The 16,246-nt window shown below is 40.6% G+C and overlaps 1 protein-coding gene across 7 annotated transcripts in view; it reads left to right on the forward strand.

Moving 5' to 3' along the window:
• NOX4 (NADPH oxidase 4) overlaps nucleotides 1-16,246 on the forward strand; it is a 123,063-nt gene that overhangs the window by 51,129 nt on the left and 55,688 nt on the right. For all 7 annotated transcript variants that reach the window (XM_080567548.1, XM_080567549.1, XM_080567545.1 and 4 more), the window contains one exon: nucleotides 1,908-1,968. In XM_080567548.1, coding sequence (XP_080423674.1) covers nucleotides 1,908-1,968 — 61 coding nt within the window. The remainder of the gene's footprint in view (nucleotides 1-1,907; nucleotides 1,969-16,246) is intronic.

Here is a 16,246-nt window from a genome sequence, read left to right on the forward strand (position 1 = left end):
TCAAAGTAGTGCAGAAAAGAGTTAGTCCTAAGGGTAGTGTAAAGGATAATAGGTTTGAACCTATTTCGGCTCGAGTCAAGGGGTATCATGCCATTAACTGTAATGGCAGGAGGGAATGACAGGCAGTTTTATAGAAGATGTGCTGACCTGGGATTTTTCATGGTTGGACTAAGAAAATCACTTAGTCTCCTGTGAAACGCAGGGAACCATAGGACAACCCAGTCTGGAAAATAAACTGCTAAAGGCTGTTACAGAGATCCCCAAGAGAACAGATGTTTTTGCAGCTAGAATACTTCTTTCTAGCAGAGAGGCAGCATATCTACTTTCACGTTGAGAATTGCTCTATATATTTTTGTTCTGGAGGACAGTGTAACCAGCCACAAAGAACATAGGCCTTGTTATATGGAGTTTTCCTGAATCCCTCCCTTAATGCCTTATTTTTGAAGGCTAAGACTGGCTGAAATAAGTATCTGTACCAACATTTTGTAGGAAAACTTGAAACATGACAAGGAATTACACGAGTCTGTGTAGTAATCAGTACTCTTAACATGAATGCTCTTCTCCTTCATAAAAATGGAGTGAGTAGCTGGGCCATTGTAATCCTTCTAGGTTTGCCAAGATGTAGTGAATACTAAACTTTTATCTGTTTCTTTACGGCTAAATAAGGAGGGATAGGAATAGATCCTCAGCCCTGAGGCCAGTGGTTTCACACTCCACAAGAGATTATCTTGAGAAAGCTCGTGGGAATAGTCCAGACCAGAGCCAAGAAATGTTCTCTCAAGCATGGTGGATGATTGAGGCTTCGGTTCACTCCTGGAGCCTCCTTTATTTAAAATGTAGTTGTGTTCCTAGAATCTCAGCCCTCTCTTCAGCATTCGTATTTTTCTGTAGGAGGAGAAAAATAGAAACAGAAATGTAATCGGTTGGCTGTTGGATTCCTGATGGACTTTAGATCAGTCATTAAAAGGTTCTAAGAAAGGCGTCAAAACGCAGCAGTAATATTTTTTGTCAAAGGGAAACCAATTTGCGTTCGTTTATAGAAGGAAAGTGAAGAATCTTTGTTCAAGGAGTAGCTGCTTGTCCTGTTTACGTGTGAAACCATTCGGTGTACCTGCAAAAGTTGTCTAGCCAGTGAGGTAGAAGTCTCCTGGGGTCTAATAAAGAATGAAACTGAGAAGGCTCTTTAGACCTTTGACATGGCTTGACTGGAGGGTTTTAGGTATCATGGTGTGGATAAGACTGTAAATAACAATTTGTTTGTTGATAGTCATAACTACGTAGCACCAAGGTGAGGGCATAGGTGCAGAGTGAAAGAAAAGTGGCAGATTGCATGGTATGCCATGCAATCTGGTGTTTTGCCTTTGTGAACTCTAAGCTCTTGGGAAGGGCAGCAAAATCTCGGTATTTAGAAGAAAACAACAGTTGTGTGAGAATGATCACATAACTTGGAATTATGACACTCAAGAAGCAGAAGTGTCTTAAAGGAAAGATATTTCTTTAAATGGTTTAGGGATGATGGGGCAGTTCCTGATTTTGAATGGTTTTTGAATGAATTTTGAATGAAGGGTTGGTAGGACGGGGAAGTACTTCTGTACTGCTGCATCCTCCGTTGATACCATTGTTGAGTAGTGCTTGGTGAAGTGGTCGTTCCAAATTGCACCCCCAGACAAACCCATCCCAAACTCCCTTTACCAGAAGAAAGGGTTAAAAGCAAGTGGAGACTAGCCATGCTTGGCTTCATGAATAGAACTGATGCTAGACTTGCTTTCTAAAGTGTATAGCTGCTGGTATGGCTTCTCAGGATTGACCTGTTTACACCAGGTTCTGTCTTAACAACTGTATTTTGAATGCATTTTGTTACTTTCTTGTTACTCAGAAGTGGTCCTTAATATATTTAATATTTTTAGTGCCCTACAGATACCAAAGCAACGTTTGGGGTCCACCTTAAAGTAGTAGGAGACTGGACAGGTATGTAGAAAAACAATTCCTTTTCAGAGACAAGTATCTTTACTTGAACTTTCTGGCTTCAGCACGATTTTACCTTGATTGCAACATACTCTTACTAGAGATCATTTATGCTTGTTTTCTCAAAGTTGTTCTTATTACATTCTTGATGCAACCCCTGCTTTATTTGGTTGTGCATTTCTTGAGATAGCATGTTTCTCCAACTACTAACAGATGTTCTGATCACAACTAAATACTTTGCAGTATTCCTCGGTTTCTGCCTCTTTTTCTTATTTCTTGGTAGCCCGCTGCTGCTGTACAATGCCTCTGTGCACAGTAGAGACTGCAGAAATGCTGAAATGTGCAGCTCTCAGATAAGAGGATTTTAATGCCAGCAGTTTGGATGCCTGCCAGGTTAATTAACGCCCACGGTACAGTGAGATTATAGGTTGCTTTCATGTTCTTCCATGTTCTTCCATTGGTCTATGAATGTCCTCCAGACCATGGGTGTAAACCAGGATTCCCTGCAGAGCAAAATGGTAATTTCCTGCTCCCTGTCACAGTTCTATGCTCAAGTGATAGTTGTCATCATTGCTTGGCAGCTGACTTTCTTCTTGCTTAGCATAGCATTTCCTTGTAAGGAAAATAAATACACAACACCATCTTGTTCGTTTCTTAGGAAGAAATGTTTTCCATGTTAATTTGTGTCAGCTAATGTTTTTGTGGAACAGAGTCAAACAAGCTTGTCACGCTAAAAGGAATTAGAGCAATTTCAAGGAGAGTAAGTCCATGAACATCCAAGTTCAACTTGCTGGTCCAAGTCCATACTTGGTTGTGGAAGTCTCTGAAACTTTCATAAGCAAGGGTTGAGAGGGTAATGCCATGTGCAAGTATAATCCATAATTACCCCGATTTTCTGTTCTTCCATAAAATGTAGGATGTTGGTGAGAAAGAGGCAGGATATGGGCCTAATTCTGCCCCAGTATGCTGTTATTACACACCATTCCTACCGGGGAGAGGACAGTAGGCTACTGGAACAAGTAGGGTGGAGAAATGCTAAATGGGTTTTCCAAATGAAGTGACATCTTTGAATGTTTTTTGCCTCTATGATGTGAATTGCTCTTCAACAGTATTTAAATGTCTTTCTTCTAACTCAGTATCTATATGCTCTGTTGTGAAGTAGGTCTGCCTAGGTAGGTTTGTATAAGATTTAGGACACTGTTATGTTACAGGGACCATTCGCTGTAGTTTAGCTACACAAGGACATCTCTTCCTGGGTCAAACACAATGTTGGAAAACAGGCTGTTTACCCAGCCATTTACCCTGCGTCTGTACCATGGAGCCCTCTTCTCACTCATTCCCTTAAGCTCTGTGACAGTTAATGGTCTCTAATCCTCTGACTGTTTGAGGAGGATACTGAGGAAGGATTATTATATTTGCCACATTCCTTATAATCTTTCTTAAGCATGCGCTAATGGCCTCTCCTGGAGACATGATATTGGTCTGGGGAAGTTTTTATGCAGCATGCTGTCATTTAAGCTCCTCTCACAACCTATTCTCTCAGCCTTTATCCTATTTATTCAGATTCTCTTTTGTATCACATTTTCACATTCCTGACAGTTTATGCCTGACACCAAAGAGAGTTAGCAATTTATTTCAGAGAACTCAATTACAAGCCTAAATTAAAGGGACGCAAGAACGTGCAGATACGCTGTGAAATGCAGAGAACTGGTTTGCTTGAGATGTTGCTCCTCTCACTGGCTTTAGCTTCTGCTGCCTGCACCTGGGAGATGTCGAGGAGGAACAATTTCCTGCCATTAGCTGTAAGGACTTGAGCTGAGGATACAAACTGCTGGCAAACCAATTCTGCGAGTTATGTTTCAGGTCAAGTCTCTGACACTGAATCTCATGTTTTGAAAATTGAATAGAATACCTTGTGGCCTTAGTGACTTTGTTTTATAGGTTGGGAAAGCAACTGCACGTCAAGAAGAAAGATAAGAGGTAATCGAATTGTCAACTACTGATAAGAAGTTGCTGTTAAGGGAAAATCATTTATTGTCCATATCCCAATGCATAAAATTGTAGATATCCAACAGCTTGCAAGAAGTGGCTTCTGAAAGAAAGCAGCCACTTTAGAATGATTTTTTTCACAGGAACAGGTATTTAGTAGATTTTCAGGTAGTATAACTATTTGCTTTTAAAAGCAATAATTTGAATATCCCAAAATGTGGGACAGAAGTAGGGAAGAGAGGAAGAAACCTCAGAAATGACAGCTCTGAGACTTTTGCAAAACTAAGAGTAATCCAGACCCCTAAGTGATGTATTTCTTGCTTCATCGAAATCAAATGGTGCTCTCTGAGCTTAGAAGAGCTGAGAACCTGCCCTTCTCAAGAGCAGATTTCGATAAAGGCACAATATTTCATCCCACTATGTAGGCAGCAGCATTCCTGAGATAAATTTCCAATACAGATCTGAGCTGTTTCATTTCTCATCTGTGTTATGGTGGTATTAGTAACTGTATTGTGCTTAGCTTTCATGTTCATTACAGAAAACAGAGACACACAGGCATCGGTATTCCTGTAACATGCATTTAGATGCCTATGTAGGTACTTTCACCCGAACTACTTCCTTTTGTAGACTTCTGACCTATTGCTGTGTCTTTTTTAGGATGAGACAGGCCAGGCCCCAAGCATGCCTTTTTCTCTTCTTTGATTGTAAAGAGAGCCTAGATATGCATCTCTACTTTAGAGGTAATTAGTTAATCGAAGGTTAGTTGTGATTTTTTCCCACCTACAGGTTCCTGACATGACTTTTACAACTTTTACCGTGTGCAACAGGTATTGTGTGTAGCGGTACAGCTCCTACAAACCCACTAAAGAATGTTTCATAATAACGTAATTATTACTGTTACAGATCCATGATTACTTAAGTCCGCGCCTGTTGTATTAACAAAACATGTTATGGCATTGTGGTGGCTCATGCTATTAACACAGTTATCTGGTACTGCAGAGGTGAAACCTGTGGCTGTGGACCGCTCAAGTGGCCTGTTAGGACTTAGGCACTCAATTTGCAGTGGGTTTCCAGTGGCTGATCTCCAGTAATTGCAAGCCTGAAGCCGTGCAGCTTGGGCTAGCTCTCCCTCTGAGCTATGCCAGCGTGTCTTACTGTGCAGCTGCCTGGCAGTTACTGCTGCTGAGCTGGCAGATGGGAGCCTAAACTCCAAAGGATCATTGATGGCCCTGCAGGGGCTTGTGTGTGGATCAGACCTGTGAGGTCCACAGATGAGATAAACAGTTGATTTTGCTGTTAAACTGCCCTTAAAAACCTTTTTTGTTCTTCTTCTCTCACGTCTCTGCTGTCACCTTTTTCTCCTTTAGCTTTGAAAAATTAGCTGGCTTGATATTTACAGAAGGATTTCTTGAAAGTTGTTTTTTCCCCGCTTACTGTCTTGTTTGTCCTCGGTGTTGTCACCTATCAGGCTTGTGCTTCCTCCATCCTTGCTGCTGCCTCAAGCACCAGTGCTTGTTTAGTTTGAAATTGACATTCCATCTGGCATCTCCGGAGGGAAAAAGAGAAACCACGGACCATGCCTGATGTGTCCAGCCGCTCAGCGGCAGTGGAAAAAACACAGCCGTGTATCAAGACAATGTGTCTCATTCACTAGACAAACTTCAGGGTGCTAGACAGAAAGTAATATTGATGATATTGAAACAACAGACTTCTGAAGCCATGCAGCATGTTTTTGTGGAATACAAGTAGACAGCACTCAGAGGTGTTGAGGTGAACTGCGTGCTTTAAGGCCATAAAACACTGCTGTTATGCTGCAGGGTGTTGCTGGTACAAATTGATGGGGGATTGTGTTTAAAACACTGCTGCTGCTCTGTGCTCTATCTGTGTATTTTTTATCTTGTAGTGACATCAGCCTGCTCGTCAGTTGTGTATGATCGTAGAGACGTTTGCAAGGCTTGTCCACCACTCTGAGCAGCATGATATTTACTATGAGGGTACCACACTTTGATACCACCCATTAAATCTGAGACTTTTGTCCCATAGGTTGCTAAATATTGTGGCAACCAGGGGTGCTGAACTAGAACCAGAACAGGTATATTTTAGCATACCTATGCGTTTCTATAGAAAACACTCGGTCTCATCAGAAAATACATCTTTGCTTGGTTCTTCCTGCTGGAGATGAGGATATGTGTGGTCAGGAGGTCCTTGGGGTACTGACTGTCTTATTTTGAATGTGATGTGGTTTGATAGGAATTTTTGCCAGATATTGTCATAGCCTCTTTTCTGGAAGGTTCAGATTTGGAGCAGGAAGTTTCAGGAAAAAAACATTTTTCAGTTAAAAACAACAAAACTATTTTAACAGAACATGGCAAATGTATGAAAACATGGCTCTTGTTTAACTCCCTGTGGACTAAAACCTGAGACAGCAGAGTACACAACACAAACTTTTTGCTTTTAAACAGACATAATTTTTAATGCAGTTGTTTGACGTTCTGGAGATGGAGTAAGGATTTTTTGAATGCTCTCCAGAAGAAAATAAACAGGCCTTTTAAGTGGCCGAAGGAGGCATGACCTGAACTGTCTGGCCAAAGAGGGTTTGTCAAATCTTTCAGGCCTATCTTCATGACCCTGTCAAGTTTTTGCCGCTCCTAATATAGAGAAGATGTGAAGCTTCCCAAGGCTCACTGTGCATTGCTGCACTTAGCTGGGATTTAGCAGCAGGTATAGGAGCTAGCAAAGAAACAATATTTTATTTTCAGTAACCCTGGGGATGGTTTTAGAGATATTGAAGTAGTGGATCATTCAGTCGGTATCAACTGTATTCTCAGTGGATCTTGATTCAGACTGGAGGAGTGTGAAGCAGAAGATGACAAGGAGTAATATGACTACAAAGTATGCCCGCAGGATGTGACAAGGCTGTCCCAGGATCACGATAATTACCACCAAGTTTCTCTAAAGCTATCTAGTCACTTGCAATGAGCTGTTGCTCAACTCTTTTTCTATTACCTCAAACTCTGTTTGATTTGGGCTTCTTTCATTCCATAGTAACATGGATTTTGTTGTGTTTAGTTATTCCATGAAAATTCCTGGCAGTAAAGGTGTTAACGATGTGGTGCTGGTGGTTGTTCCAGCAAAATCCAAATGTGGTTTTGGAAGCCGATGGCAGGGATTGAATAGATGTTATTTTTCTGCTGCTAAACTTCACGACTACTGATTCTTATCTTCTCAGTAAATCTTACTTATGCTTCTGAGGAAGGTATCAGAATTGAGTGCTAAAAAGGTTTAATTGTGTTTCTTTTTATATAATTTGACATGAGTAATAAAAACAATACTGTTACATTACTGCAAGATTAAAATACCTTAATATAATTAGTCAGAGCATGCCATAAGGAATACTAGTTTTGTTCTTCATCACTATTAACATTGTTTCATTTTTTTTTTTTTAATTTATGACTGCAAACAAGCACATTAAAGGCAGGATTAAGAGAATGGAGAAAAAGGAGGGTAACAGATTTAGTTCACTGGCTTGACGCTGAAAACCCCTTTCCTCTGAGTAAAGAATTAATGCTGAGGGTGAACACATCTGTATTTTTGACTTCAGACCTGGATTGTCTGACATTAGTTGAACTCCAGATGACTTAGTACCAAAAGCAGTATAACTTGAGTCAACTCTGAGTTGAGCAGTTCATGAGTTTTACCTCTGCAGGGGAAAAAATCAAAATTGTTAGGCCAGAAGTTTCCCTTGAAGGAAAACTTCTCCTACTTTATTGAAGCATCCTGTTATGTGTAATCTGCCTTTTTGTATATCTTAGCCTGTAATGTAATGATTACAGAAAATGACTTGTCTGAATGATATAAGTTATTTTTATGTTTTGACATAATATACACAGGATGCCTGGATATTGCTGTAGTTAGCAGCTGATCCAAAAATACAAAGTTTGAATGTTTCCTTGCCATGCTTCAGATGTTTTAAGAACCCTTATGCACTACAGGAATGAAGGCTGGGAAGCATGCTAGTGTGTAGCAGCTGCTGGCATCTAAATGAATGTAGTGAAAACAGATAAAAACCTCTCTATCTAAACTCTCTACCTAAAAATAGAGTCACAAAATAGAAAGGCTCCAGGACGTGTGGAGCCCATTTGAGTGGGCTTCCAGGCAAATTTCTGTTTTTGTAATCACCGTTTATATGTTGTCTTTGACTAGTTAAGAAGACAAAGTTGCCGTTCTGGAGTCGCCCGTTGCCTGTTTTTCTGCTAATCTTTGTCCTGGGGCCTAGGGAAGTCCCTTTCTTGTAGCAGTTTCTGTGCAGAGGAACATGGCTGCTTCATGCAGTTAATAAGCAAAGTCTGGCTGGACTTTCTGGTTCCTTTGTATGAGCACATTTAACAGGTGTGTAATGGTTTCCAGAGAGATGGGAAGAGTTCACAACAACATGCCAGCTCTACATCCATGCCTGCACTTCCCTGGGGGCAGTAATCTGCTCACCTGGACACCACTCAAGTTTTGCTGAGGAATCCCTTCCAAAACAACTTGTTTTGTTCCCAGTTCAGTGAAACTTCTCCCTCGGACAGAAGAAAAATGCAGACATAATTCAGGCTTGAAATTGTGAGTTATCACAATTCTTAGTAACAAGTGTTATTTAAAATATCTTAAAGGTAGATTTAAAGGGTTCCTTCCTGGGATCCTTTCTTAACAGATTATGAAAGTGAAGTAGTGAAATAGGAAAAGAGGATTTCAGATTGGGAACATTAAAAGAATAGGAATGAGTGCTGTAGGAACTGTTCATGTTTATAGACTTTGTGATCAGAAGGGATGGTTACTTATATGTGCTCCCAACTTCTGCATGATGTTTTAGAATTTTATAGAGTAATTTCTGTGCAGAAGCTCATATAAGCCAGAAATAAAACTTGGCATTGAATTAGTCAACAGATTTTTTTTCAGCTTCAACCTTTGGATGTCCATAGGCCCTTTCTGTGCACAAAGTTCAGCTCTGTGATGGTTCCCAAAATTGAGTGTTCTGTCTTTTTTTAAAAATTATTTTATCTATTTCCGTCCTTCATTTCAGGGCAAGAACCACCACCACTGGAAAATATGTCTTTGTTGTTGCCCCTTTTGGTGCAAATACAGAAAATGAGCATTGTACCTTTGAGCTGACCATTTAGTCGATCTGTTGTGCAAGGTTCAAGTTTTGAGACCTTGGATTCATTTGGCTCTTTTCTTTCTACACCCTCCCCACTTTTAACAGTCCTTTTAAATACAGAATTAGTCTCACCGTTCAGTAGCATTGTCGTTTTTCATGTGGGCTGTGGTATGATTTGAAGTGTAGCACTCCCCTGCCATAAAGACTGCCAGCAGTGGTGGTTATTCAGATGACTTCCTTCAGGCTATTGAGATGACTTCCTATCACGCTGCCTTGTATTCCGTGGCCTCTCTTACCTGTCTGCTTATTTCTGCTGGTGCCTTGGCTAACACTTGGATGAGAAGAGAGAGGGAACATCATTTGTTCTGAATTTGTTCTATGCTTAGTACAGGACAGTTGTGGTGCCCAATAAAAAACTCTGATACTCCGATATGCTTTTGGCCAGCTGTGTGTCCTCACCCAAAACTTCAGACCACACTGAAACGGCAATTACCAGTTCCAAAATCTTCTGTTCCAAACTGCATTAAAATCAGTGCTGGTCTTATTCAGATGAGGCAAATTCTGCATCAGTTCCCTACAGCCCCTGGCAACCCAGCTTTCCATTCACAGGCCGCACACACTTTCCTGTTGCTCCATCCAGACCTTTGACTTTGTATATTAATTTTCTCTAATGCATCAAGCACTAGCCGGAGAATTTGTGTTTTGTTTTGTTTTGTTTCTTTTTCCTTTCTTTCTATGAGGCAATGCAGCCAGTCTGCGAACCAACACTTTTTGAGGAGCATCTTGCAAGCACAGCTCTTCTCTGTTCCAGCCCTCCCCAGGAGGTTTGTCATAAAGATTATTAAAAAAACAGTCACCAACCAACTATATAATTATCAGCTGCAGAAATCAGATTCTTGTGGAAACAAGTGAGTGTATGACAGCCTCAGAAATGTTACTTACCCCTCTTCCTTTAAGGAAAGAGCAACCACACCTCAGAATATGATCTGAAAGCATCATGTCATGACACTGGGCCAACAGCAGGTTTCCATGCTTGTCACAATAGATATTTTGGCTTCTGCTATAAACAGAGTAGAAAAGTTGACTTTACAAGGTTTATGGCTACACATTTTATATGAGCTTAAACCACACACAAAAACCTGTGCTCAGCAGAGCTCTGTACTGGGCTGTGAACCTCAAGTTGTGTGAATCTCTGCGTGCCTCAAGTGGGTACCTCTGTGGGGACACATTCGTAATGGGAATGGAGTAAGACTGCTAGTGCAATCCATTCGTTAACAAAAGGGCATCCTTTTGTGGGTGTCAGTCCACTAAATTCATTTGTAACTAAAACCTGATTTTTATCAGGCTTTGAAATCTCAAAGGAAGGCAAGGCAGAAATGTCGTAAATACTCTATAATAAAGTATGAGAAGCTGCAAGGTAAATTTCTAGTGCTTCTGAATCATGAACGAAATTTGAAATGGCACATTACATGCTGAACGTGGCATTTCGTAATGAGACAAACGACTCAATTATCTAATTATTAACTAATGTGCTTCAAGGAGAACCTGTAGGAGGGAATTCACTTAGCCGAAATGTGAATGGGATTGCAATGTTGTGCGTTGGGATGTGCAGCACAGAGTGTGTCGTGACAGTAATAAATGGTTTGTTGGTATGAAGTGCAGCAGCTGATAGGCAGGGTGCAGCTTGTATTTTGTTTCACTGACATTATAACCCACATTTCTGCAGCTCAGCCGAGGTCTTGTTCTTCCTCTTTTTCTTTATTTAAACTACATCTTGCTAAGAATGGAGATAAAGTGTCAGAGCTTGCTTAAAAAAAGATATCATGATGTTTTTTATTTATATAGTTTTTGACATTTGTACCAGATTAGTCCAACGTACACGATAACAGAATAATATTCCATGAGAGGCAAGTTTTGTAGGGAGAGGTAATATCTTTTATTAGATAATGAGAAACAGCCGGAAAAAAAAAAAAAAAAAACAGGCAGGCTTTCAGGCATGCAGAGCCTTCAGCAGGTTTTACAAACGGGCAGCAAATTCAAAGCAATGAGCAGGGAATGAAATAATATTCCCCGTTACTTCTTAAAGCTATTTTTTTTTCTTGAGAAATACACACATTAGAATGGCTTGGTAAATTAATAGATGCCCTCCTTCCCCCTGCAGTTTTTTAAAAGTTGATTTACCTTTTCCATGCGAAGTATTATTTGTTTTTCCAAGAATTCATCATGCCAAAAATACTGTCTGAAAGCCAAAAATATCACTTGTAAATGCTGTCCCCATTGCCTGTTAGGATTTGTATGTCTCCAGCTTTCTTTATCTTCTTCTGGCTGGGTTCCAGATGTAGAGTGTACTTGCAGTAAGACGCTATGGTCTCTCCTCTGGAGAGGGAAAGCACTTCCATCATGGCAGATACAATCCTGGGCAACTCTAACTGGAAAAAGAGATGAACACATGAGAAAACTCCACTGGTTGCTGTGACTTGCATGAAGTACTAAATCTTATTTGTATAGACATGCACACATACTTCCTTCTACTTTCAGCATTTGGATTTTTACTACATTTTAATGTTTGTTTTTCTCTTAAAATCTCAATATGCTATCTTTAATAAGTTTGGATTTAAAATCCTTGACCATCTCTAGAGAGTAAAATTTGGACAGTGCTTTGTGCAAAGCATCGTTGTGTTTCTAGCAATTTGAGGGGAGCCTTTCTGTATGTAGAAGCTGATAAACAATGGGTGGCTGCTTGGATCTGTGACTTATCTGAAACCAGAAAAAATTAAGTTGTGCTATATTAATGAGTATGAGAGAAAGCTTCTCTGCTGGGGGAGAGAGTCCAGGACTGTGAATCCAAATAGGCATGGTTTTGTTCTATAGGTGTCGGACAAGGGGAGCTCACTCGGGAGGAGAGTTTCTAGAGGGCTGTTGACAGATTTTTTAGCATTGAAAAGGAGATTGTGGGAGAGGAGGAGTTTTAGTGATTATTAGCAGGTGGAGTTTTGCTGAAGTGGCTGCTGTGGTGATTTTAGTGGGCCATTGCTGGTAGCTAGCACACCTAGAGCCTCTGAGAAGCCTCCTCCTGTACCAGGAGATGCCGATACATCAGTGGCAATTTGTGCTCGTCATTGCAAGAAGCAAGTTGTAGGACCATTCCTTCCCACCAGTTTAACATTCCCTTGTTCACTATGGGCTTTGTAAGTGCTGTTTCCTCAAGGAAAATGCCACAGACACCCACACATGGTTTCAAAGAGGAAGTTGAGATGCTTTACTGTGCTCTGCCAAGTGGCTGGTGCCAGCCTGACAGCACAGGGCTTTGCCTCCAGGATTTCACTTGCACTGTGTTAGCTGACTGTCTCCTGAGCTTAGCTGTGATGGGTTTAAAAAGAGAAAAATATATCACTAAAGGTAGAAGTTTTTATAACTTCTGTTATTTGATGTTTGCATTTTTTTTGTAATGGGTTGAAGAGATTATGCTAATTGTGCCCCATTATTAATGAGCATGGCAAATGAAATTTTCTCAGTGTAGTTTCCAAATAAAGTAGCATTTCATTAATCCAAAAATAGTTTAACAAGAATACTTCTTTAAAAGCCTCCCATACCTCTCAAGACGTGCCACCATGTGCCATTTCTGCATGCAGAGGGCTTTATTGCTTCCGTGCCATTTTGTATTGCTGGAGTTGTGATGGTGCATCCATGCATTGCCATGTGCAGGTCGTGGCTGGTAACTAGAGGAATCAAATGCTCAGATATCTAAGGACATCTCATAGCTAGAAGAATTGGCAAAATCACTTTTTCAGGGAAGTACAAGTAAAAAAGTTTCCTTACGGTGATAAGAGAAACTGTGTGATCTAAATCATATTAAACCTCTGGTTCTTTGTTCTGGAAAATATTTATCAATGTAGTATTTATTACACGGTAACATTTTCAAGATTTTCTTTTCCATTCTGTTGACCTGAAATACTAAAATATTTAGTAATAGACTTTTTGCCTTGTAAAAACATGTTTATTTAGTATTTCATGACATTCAGAACATGATATTTGAAAGGTGGAGACAACAAACCAATAGAAAATCCTGCAGCAGATTTTAAGAATCTGCACTATAGCTAGTACTGCAAATATATGTATTTTTAAGAACGTATTAAGAGTAAAATAAAAGTACTCAGACTAGGTTATATGCAGCAGTTTATCTTCAAGGAGTGGGCTGGCTTAAGTGCTCAAGAATGGCTTCTCTAATTCAGATATAAGAAGAAATAACAGAATTGCTCACAGCAGGGTGAAATTAAACTAAACTTTTGGTACATTTCTTGATATCCTGTGTGCATTAGGTTTTATCACCTATTCAAAAGAAAAGAGAAAAACAGTATCTAATGGTTCATTTCATTTGCCAGTCATTCAAATGATTTCCTGCTAAGGTTTTGATATTGCCCTTTGAGAGATGTTATAAGATTGAAGCCTCCGATGTGATTAGATCTTTGGAAGAATTCTGCATTTCTTCCCAGTGGATCATCCCCAGCTGACTAGCAAAATTTATATAGAAAATAGGATCCAGCTGAGCTCTGATCACTTTATCCTGTGTTATGCTTCAGTGCAAGAAAAGAACTTGTATGTCTTGTCTGAGAGAGACAGGCAGCTGAAAACACAGGAGAAATGATTTTTATATATAAATGGAGTCCCTCAGTACCTCGTTTCATCTTTTCTTGGACGAAGAGCCTTGTTACTGTTATTTGCAGCATTTTGGTTTAACTAAGTGGTCAGCTAGACAGGGATTGAAGGCATTTCCACCCCAAGGAAGTACATCGGTGCCGGTGTGTCCAAGCACGTATCTGGATATTCTGCGAATTTCAGCTTGGCTGGCCCTGGGCACAGGCTGGGAGAACAAGGTAGCACCTTTAGGGTAGGTATTCCCACAGCTTAGCTGTGAAGAAGTGGAAGTTGGTGTCTGTATTTCACAGATGCTGGGCTGAGGTCAAAGCAGTTCGATATGCTTAATGACCTTACTAAAAGGGGTTAAGCCTCAGCGATTAGCGACATCATTCTCAGCTGTGTTTCGAGGGAAGCGGGTACAGGACAAGGGCTGGGCAATCTCAGGGTTACCTCACATTACAAGGCAGGGAGCGAGCAAGCATTAACAAGGAAACTATTTTTGCAAACTCTTTTCTTCTTCATCATTTTCCCTTCCCTACCCCAACCAAGAGAAACCAATGTTTAGCCAGCACAGCTGGCACAAAGCCTATGGCGGGGGTCTGGGGGTGTCTCGGTTCTGGGAACAGTTGCTTCCTAACCTGCTGTGTCCCTTCCTTATGAAGACAGACATGGCTTAGCAGTTTTATCCAAAGGTGTCCATTAATGGCAACAGCACAAAATATTGATATTCGGGGTGAAAATGCATCTTTTCCACACACACCCCAATACCCAGACTTGTCGATGCAACAGTAAGTGAACTTCAGTGTGATTTTTAAGAAATGAGAGAGCAAAAAGAACTGGAAGGTACTTAGCGGTGATGTCTGTATAGGGGCACCCTCAGCTAGGCCAAAATCTTCTAGGGCTTCCCTCCTGTTCTAGTGTAATGGAATAGAAGTGCTTTGTACAAGACTGGCCTGCTTTGTGTTTTGGGTATGCACCCCCCCAAAAAAACAACAACAACAACAACAAACAAACAAACAAAAAAAACAGTAGCTGAAGATAAAATATAATCTTATCTACCTTAAATCGCCCCTTATGTTGCACAGGGAATGGGTTCATTGGGTCTTGAATCTAAGTCTCCTAGTATCCACTTGTTCCCTCCAAAATCTTGTGTCCTATCTCCTTCTTGGGAGGGAGTAAAGAAGATGGAGCCAGACTCCTCTCATTGAGAGGACAAGAATCAATGGAAGTGAACCGAAATACAGGAAATTCTTTTTAAATGTAAGAAAAAAAAATCCACTGTGAGGGTGCTTAAACACAGGAAAAGGTTCCTCGGAGAGGTTGTGGAGTCTCCATCCTTGGAGATACTCAGTTCCCAACTGAACAGGACCGTGAGCAACCTGCTCTCATTCTTCCTGAGCAGCAGGTTGGACTAGGCGATCTCCAGAGGTGCCTCCCATCCTCTATCATTCTGTGGTGCTGCAAAGTTATTATACACTGATATATCTGCATATTTGAGTGTAATAATGAAGCTGTGTCTGTAGTAGTAAGAGGGTAAAATTATCCCATACTTACAGTCTAAACTGAGACCAAATATATAGAGACAGAATCCGAAGAAGTTCCCAGTGACTGGTGGTGTTTCTGTTACAGTGGCTGCAAAATTTTAGCCTTGGAAGGGATTAATTCCATTATTTTGTGGCTGACATTTAAATAAGTATAATTAAGAGTGCTTGTAGTTTGTTCAAATGAATACATATAAAATATATTACTCTTACAGAACTGGCTAAAAATACCAGTACACATATGCGTGTGGTGCATACTGATGTTTGATAGATTTGGTGATGCACACAATGGATGGAGATGGTGTGACTGTAACCAGCCCAAGAATGATGCTCTGGAGTCATGACAGTTATTTGGATGAAGACATCAGCTCAGTGCTCAGCAGCAGTAAAGAAAAGAAAATCATGAGGAGAAAAGTAGAGAATAAAGCAGAGCAGATCACTGTGCAGCTGTGTACCTCTGTGGTGCTCCCAAGCCTTGAATCCCGTGTGCAGGTCTGGCCCTCTTGTTGCAAACAGGATACGTTAGAACTGGACAAGCTTCAGGAATATGTTCAAAACATGAAAAGGCTTCTAAATGGGGATCAACTCAGTATACGAGGACTTTTTAGTCTGGAAAAGAATTTGGGAAAATGTAACAGTGGAGTACCAAATCATGCTGGAAGTGGGTAGGGACTGACCACAGTTTCTGCCAGTAGCAGAACTTTTGGCCATCAAATGCAGACACTAGTTCAGAGCAAACATAAGATGAAGGCTCTTTATTCGGGAGGTGAGAAACACCTTGGGATTCCTTGACAGAGGATGGGGGAGAGACAAGGAGGTTTACATGGAGAACTGAACAAGTACTTCAGGGAGAAGTCAAAGAAGACAAAGAGAAGAGAAGACGAACCATGTAAAGCTCAGGGGATGACCTGTGGTAGAAACGGTTGGAGGCTGGGAAAGTGAAAGCAGAATGGACTTAACCCCATGCTGATTC

This window comes from Anser brachyrhynchus (assembly GCF_964034855.1).
Source record: "Anser brachyrhynchus genome assembly, chromosome: 1".
Lineage (NCBI taxonomy): Eukaryota > Metazoa > Chordata > Aves > Anseriformes > Anatidae > Anser > Anser brachyrhynchus.